Source organism: Staurois parvus, unplaced genomic scaffold (genome assembly GCF_062004578.1).
Source record: "Staurois parvus isolate SC_StPar_1 unplaced genomic scaffold, SC_StPar_1.0 ptg002370l, whole genome shotgun sequence".
NCBI classification, from domain to species: Eukaryota; Metazoa; Chordata; class Amphibia; order Anura; family Ranidae; genus Staurois; species Staurois parvus.
Genome location: NW_028320166.1, coordinates 1 through 7,500, shown reverse-complemented (window position 1 = coordinate 7,500; position 7,500 = coordinate 1). Strand labels below are relative to the sequence as shown.

Sequence of the window (7,500 nt, the reverse complement as noted above, 5' to 3'; positions counted from 1 at the left end):
GTATTTATATTTTATACATAGTTACATTGAACCAGCTTGGACCAATGTTACAGTGTATGTACCGTACCTGGCCAATGCCCCTGCAAGCCAGAAATAACTTAAAGTGTTACTACTTTTACTTTTAAAAGTATATATATTTTTAAAATATATTTTTCAGTTTTTTTTTAACATATAAAAAAGCTATTTTTACATATATTTGTAAATGCATTCCAAAAATGTAGATTTGTATTTTTAAAAACATACAGTATATTTGCAATGTATTTTTAATATATTTTGTAATAAAAACATATTTCAACATGCAATATATATATATATATAATATATTATGAAATATATTGAATATGGCCTAAATTGTAGTATTTCAAATATATGGCAATATATTTGGGAAGAATATTTTTAAAATATATTTAAAATATACTTTTCTTCCATATGGGATGGTACAGGGGAGAATCATCCTGTAGCTCCTAGATAGATCTGGAATGGATCCAGTCTATGGGCATGTAAAAAGGCAGAAAGGCAGGGTGTGTGGATCAGTAAAAAGTACCACAATATTCCAAAAAAACACCTATTATTATTATTATACAGTATTTATAAAGCGCCAATAGTTCGCTCAGTGCTTACATAGCCCACTTACATAGAGTAAAACTGTGATGGGCATGAAGTGCAGAGGGAAAAACCATGTGGATGTACCCAAGAATGGAATCGGAGCTTCAACCAGTAAGCCTCTGTGGTATGAGAGCCGGTCCCACCACAAAGTCCACCCTTCTGCGGCAGCACATGTGTTAGGCAGTTGTAAAGGGGTTAAAGCGGAACTAAACCCCTGTTTTTTTACGCAAACTGCTGGACAGGACAATTCGGTTGGTTGCAGGCTGGTTGGTAAGATGAGCTGGAAATTTTTCTTTGCTGTTGTTTCACATGCATCGCCCTTCCATGTGCTCCTTGCTTTGAAGGCCAGTTATAGGTTGGGACAGTTGATGTTTGTTTGTACCGTCGGAAATTTGGTGAGAGGGCACACTGGACACCTTCGCTGCCATTTTGCAATGTGCTTGGTGTCAAGTGCGCCCGTGCCTTTAAGGAGAGTTGGGCTCCCTCCAGGCATACCTGCCCTCAATTTATCCATTATTATATTTTTGCTTCTACTATGGAGGCTCTCAAAATTGATAGTTAGGACTGCAGATATACTAGGGTGCTATGAAGTGGCTCTGCAGCTTACGTACAGTTGTGTTCAAAATAATAGCAGTGTGTTGAAAAAAGTGAATAAAGCTGAAAATCCTTCTAATAGCTTTTATTTCCATCCACACAAATGCATTGGGAACACGACACATTCTATTCCAAATCACAACATGAAGAAAAATACATCAAATTTGTGTTCCTCTATAAAAATTTTAAGAAAAGTGAATATTAGACGGTTCAAAAAAAATCGCAGTGTTTGTATTCTTCTTTACAAACTCAAACATTCACTATATAAACTGAGAAATGTTTGAAGATTTGCTTTCCTTTGAATGACTTCATGAATATTTGGTTGTAGTCGCACTGTTTCTGAGAACTGCTGTACATCTGTGTTGCATGGAGTCCCCCAACTTCTGGCCCCTGTGATCAGGTATTCCAGCCCAGGATGATTGGACCACATTCCACAGTTCTTCTCTATTTCTTGGTTTTGCCTCAGAAACCATTTTTGATGTCACCCCACAAGTTTTCTATTGGATTAAGATCCGGGGATTGGGCTGGCCACTCCATAACGTCCATCTTGTTGGTCTGGAACCAAGATGTTGCACGTTTACTGGTGTGTTTGGGGTCGTTGTCTTGTTGGAACACCCATTTCAAGGGCATTTCCTCTTCAGCATAAGGCAGCATGACCTCTTCAAGTATTCTGATGTATTCAAACTGATCCATGATCCCTGGTATGCGATAAATAGGCCCAACACCGTAGTATGAGAAACATCCCCATATCATGATGCTTGCACCACCATGCTTCACTGTCTTCACAGTGTACTGTGGCTGGAATTCAGTGTTTGGGGGTCTTCTGACAAACTGTCTCCGCCCACTAGACCCAAAAAGAACAATCTTACTTTCATCAGTCCACAAAATGTTGCGCCATTTCTCTTTAGGCCAGTCAATGTGCTCTTTGGCAAATTGTAACCTCTTCAGCACACGTCTTTTTCCCAACAGTGGGACTTTGCGGGGACTTCTTGCAGATAGCTTGGCTTCACATAGGCGTCTTCTAATTGTAACAGTCCTCACAGGGAACGTCACACCTTCTTTCATCTTCCTGGAGCTGATTGTTGGCTGAGTCCGCGCCATTTTGGCTATTCTTCTATCCATTCCAATGGTAGTTTTTTGCTTTCTTCCACGTCTTTCAGGTTTTGGTTGCCATTTTAAAGCATTTGCGATCATTTTAGCTGAGCAGCCGATCATTTTCTGCACTTCTTTATATGTTTTCCTTTCTCCAATCAACTTTTTAACCAAGGTACGCTGTTCTTCTGAACAATGTCTGGAACGACCCATTTTCCTCAGAATTTCAGAGAGAAATGCACTGTAACCAGCATGTCCAACATTTGCTGCCTTCCTTCCTTAAATAAGGGCAATAATTGCCACCTGTTTTTCAAAGAATGAATGACCTCACTAATAGAACTCCACACTGCTATTATTTTGAACATGCCCCTCAATTAGTGATTCAATTACACAGAATCAGCAGCATGCATGTCATGACTGTTGGGTCTGTTGGATTTCTATTACTCTACTACACCTGATAGGAAATTATTTGCCATGTAGAAATATCATTTTTACCAAAAACAGTGATTGATCCGGTTAGTGATGTCTGACTGCTAGTATTTTGAACACAACAGTATGTATTTGCAAATGTGTGCAAACTAAACCCCTGTCTTGAACGTGAACTGTTAGTCAGGACAATTTGGTTGGTTGCAGGCTGGTTGGTAAGTTGAGCTGGGATTTTTTCTTTGTTGTTGTTTGACACCAACAACCCGGTTACATCAAACCGGACTTTGAAATTGTGCGATTTACAGTAAAGTCGTACGATTTCAAAGTCGGGTGACATGCCGATTTCAGGTGTTATTTGCAAGACATCTGACACATAACATAAATTATAATATCAAAAGTAATACAATATTGGACAGCACAGCGGCTAAATGGTTAGCACTTCCTCCTGGCAGTACTAGGGGTCGTTGGTTCGAATCCCAGCCACGTCACCACCTGCCTGGAGTTTGCATGTTCTCCCTGTGCCTGCGTGGGTTTCCTCCGGGTACTCCGGTTTCCAGCCAACCTCCAAAGACATGCTGGTAGTTGAATCGGATTCGGTCTAAATTGGCCCTAGTATATGAATGTGAGTTAGGAACCTTAGATTGTACGCCCCTTGAGGGTTAGGGACTGATGTGAATGTACGATATATATGTAAAGCGCGGCATAAATTGACGGCACTATATAAGTACCTGAAATAAATAAATCGCACCAAAAGTACTGCATGTTCTACTTTAGTAAACGGTGCACATCCGACTGTCGGAACCACACCGATATGACCGCTCTAATTGCGGACAATAGGGCGTGACTTGGCATGTGATTAGCAAGTCGCATTGCATGCAAATCACATGCCAATTCACATTCGGTGTGACTGGGGACTTAAAGCAGAACTAAACTGCCAAATTATCAAGTGGCTGGGGTCATAACTGATCACATGTGCAGCTTCGCAACAGTTGAAGATCAAACAGAGGCTAAGATGGCAGCTTCCTTGGCTGAAAACTAGAGGAGGGTTTAGTTCCGCTTTACACACTGGCCAAAACAGGTCCAGGCAAACCTCATTCTTGATTCATCAGATTCTAGGGGCCTTATTTCCATAAATATATAGAAGACATTTATCATTCCCGTATGTTTTGTGCACACTTTTAAAATGAATGTACATATTTACAAAGAGAAAAGGTAATAAAAAGGACACAAAACATTCATATTACATATTGGACACAAAATGTTAAAAGAGCAAATATTAAAACATATTATGCTTCAGACTATAGGAACCCAACTGTTAGACCAGTGGTCTCCAAACTGCGGCACGAGGGCCAGATGTGGCCCTTTGCTTGTCTTTGTCTGGCCCTTGAGGCACTATTCCTCCCACTGACACCAATGATGGGGCACCATCCTTCCCACTGACACCAAGAATGGGTCACTATTCCTTCCACTGACACCAATGATGGGGCACAATTCCTCCCACTGATACCAATGATGGGGCACTATTCCTCCCACTGACACCAATGATGGGGCACGATTCCTCCCACTGATATCAATGATGGGACACTATTCCTCCCACTGACACCAATGATGGGGCACCATCCTTCCCACTGACACCAATGATGGGTCACTATTCCTTCCACTAACATCAATGATGGGGCACTATTCCTACCACTGATACCAACGATGGGGCACTATTCCTCCCACTGACACCAACGATGGGTCACTATTCCTTCCACTGACACCAACGATGGGGCACTATTCCTCCCACTGACACCAACGATGGGTCACTATTCCTTCCACTGACACAAATGATGGGTCACTATTCCTTCCACTGACACCAATGATAGGACACTATTCCTTCCACTGACACCAATGATGGGGCACAATCCTTCCCACTGACACCAATGATGGGTCACTATTCCTTCCACTGACTCCAATGATGGGGCACTATTCCTCCCACTGACACCAATGATGGGGCACTATTCCTCCCACTGATACCAATGATGGGGCACTATTCCTCCCACTGACACCAATGATGGGGCACTATTCCTCCCACTGACACCAATGATGGGGCAATATTCCTCCCACTGACACCAATGATGGGGCACGATTCCTCCCACTGACACCAATGATGGGGCACGATTCCTCCCACCGATACCAAGAATGGGGCACGATTCCTCCCACCGATACCAAGAATGGGGCACTATTCCTCCCACTGACACCAATGATGGGGCACCATCCTTCCCACTGACACCAATGATGGGTCACTATTCCTTCCACTAACATCAATGATGGGGCACTATTCCTTCCACTAACACCAATGATAGGACACTATTCCTTCCACTGACACCAATGATGGGTCACTATTCCTTCCACTGACACCAACGATGGGGCACTATTCCTCCCACTGATACCAATGATGGGGCGCTATTCCTCCCACTGATACCAATGATGGGACACTATTCCTTCCACTGATACCAATGATGGGGCACTATTCCTCCCACTGATACCAATGATGGGGCGCTATTCCTCCCACTGATACCAATGATGGGACACTATTCCTTCCACTGATACCAATGATGGGGCACTATTCCTCCCACTGACACCAATGATGGGACACTATTCCTTCCACTGATACCAATGATGGGGCACTATTCCTCCCACTGATACCAATGATGGGGCACTATTCCTCCCACTGATACCAATGATGGGGCACTATTCCTCCCACTGACACCAATGATGAGGCACTACTCCTCCCACTGATACCAATGATGAGGCACTATTCCTCCCACTGACACCAACGATGGGGCACTATTCCTCCCACTGATACCAACGATGGGGCACTATTCCTCCGACTGACACCAATGATGGGGCACGATTCCTCCCACTGATACCAATGATGGGGCACTTTTCCTCCCACTGATACCAACGATGGAGCACTATTACTCCTCCTAATGACCACATACGCGGTCTAATTTTTTTAAATCCCACTGACCATCAACTCTGAGACTCTTGTGGACCCCCACTGATGCTGGGGCATCTTCTACTCCCACAGTCTGGGCCTCCTAAAGTCTGAAGGACAGTAAACGGGCCCTTTGTTTCCGAAGTATGGAGACCCCTGGTCTAGACCAGCAACACTAAATTCAGCCTCATCCTTCCAGTGTAATAGGAAATAGATGCTGCCCAGTGCTGGTAATTAAGTCTTTACTGCCTTCCAGGCAGAGAGTTGATGTATTTTAAACAACCACGCAATCCCCTCATTGTTGTCACAAAATAAATTCTCACAGAGGAATACTTACTGAGAAATGGTGTTGGTATCTAGGTCAACACAGCTGACATCCGGAGGGGGCTCATACAAATCAAAGTAGCGAGAATCAATTCCCACAATGAAGGGACAAGGGGCACTCAGCACGTCCGCCAGGGCCAGGGGGCAAAGCGGGATATACGGACAAGGCCAATGGAAAGGGAAGATCATCTTACAAAACAAAACGAATGTTATTGTCAGTGAGGTAAGGTGTCAGTTATCGCTGGACAATGCAATCATACAGTAAGTGGAAGAAACACAAAACAATCAACAGAAATCTGTCCGTTTACTCTGCTCAAGCCTTCCTGTATCTATTGGCATGTATGCAGTGAGACTGTCTTGGCATATTTAAAAAGTAAAAAGTGATTTTAGTATCAAGACCAAGAAAGAACTAATCCAAGCAGACACTTATTTTGGTTTATTTAACCACTTCCAGTCCGGACACTTTCCCCCCTTCCAGTCCGGACACTTTCACCCCCTTCCAGTCCGGACACTTTCACCCCCTTCCAGTCCGGACACTTTCACCCCCTTCCAGTCCGGACACTTTCCCCCCCTTCCAGTCCGGACACTTTCACCCCCTTCCAGTCCGGACACTTTCACCCCCTTCCAGTCCGGACACTTTCACCCCCTTCCAGTCCGGACACTTTCACCCCCTTCCTGTCCGGACACTTTCCCCCCCTTCCTGTCCGGACACTTCCCCCCCCCTTCCTGTCTGGACACTTTCACCCCCTTCCTGTCCGGACACTTTCCCCCCCTTCCTGTCCGGACACTTCCCCCCCCCTTCCTGTCTGGACACTTTCCCCCCCTTCCATTCCGGACACTTTCACCGCCTTCCAGTCCGGACACTTTCACCACCTTCCAGTCCGGACACTTTCCCCCCTTCCTGTCCGGACACTTTCACCCCCTTCCAGTCCGGACACTTTCACCCCCTTCCAGTCCGGACACTTTCCCCCCCTTCCAGTCCGGACACTTTCCCCCCCTTCCAGTCCGGACACTTTCCCCCCCTTCCAGTCCGGACACTTTCCCCCCCTTCCTGTCCGGACACTTTCCCCCCCTTCCTGTCCGGACACTTTCCCCCCCTTCCTGTCCGGACACTTTCCCCCCCTTCCTGTCCGGACACTTTCCCCCCCTTCCATTCCGGACACTTTGCCCCCTTCCAGTCCGCACACTTTCGCCCCCTTCCAGTCCGCACACTTTCACCCCCTTCCAGTCCGCACACTTTCACCCCCTTCCAGTCCGCACACTTTCACCCCCTTCCAGTCCGCACACTTTCACCCCCTTCCAGTCCGCACACTTTCCCCCCCTTCCAGTCCGGACACTTTCCCCCACTTCCAGTCCGGACACTTTCACCCCCTTCCAGTCCGGACACTTTCACCCCCTTCCAGTCCGGACACTTTCCCCCACTTCCAGTCCGGACACTTTCACCCCCTTCCAGTCCGGACACTTTCCCCCACTTC

At 45.6% G+C, this 7,500-nt stretch overlaps 1 protein-coding gene across 1 annotated transcript in view; it reads right to left on the bottom strand.

The window, feature by feature from the left end:
- The window catches only part of LOC149431162 (C-myc promoter-binding protein-like), a gene marked incomplete at its 3' end in the record, with an annotated part of 20,852 nt that extends 14,638 nt beyond the window's left edge, over positions 1–6,214 (bottom strand). Inside the window, exon 1 of the mRNA XM_089665848.1 lies at positions 6,039–6,214. Coding sequence (XP_089521974.1) covers positions 6,039–6,214 — 176 coding nt within the window. The remainder of the gene's footprint in view (positions 1–6,038) is intronic.
- Positions 6,215–7,500: the final 1,286 nt, after the last annotated feature.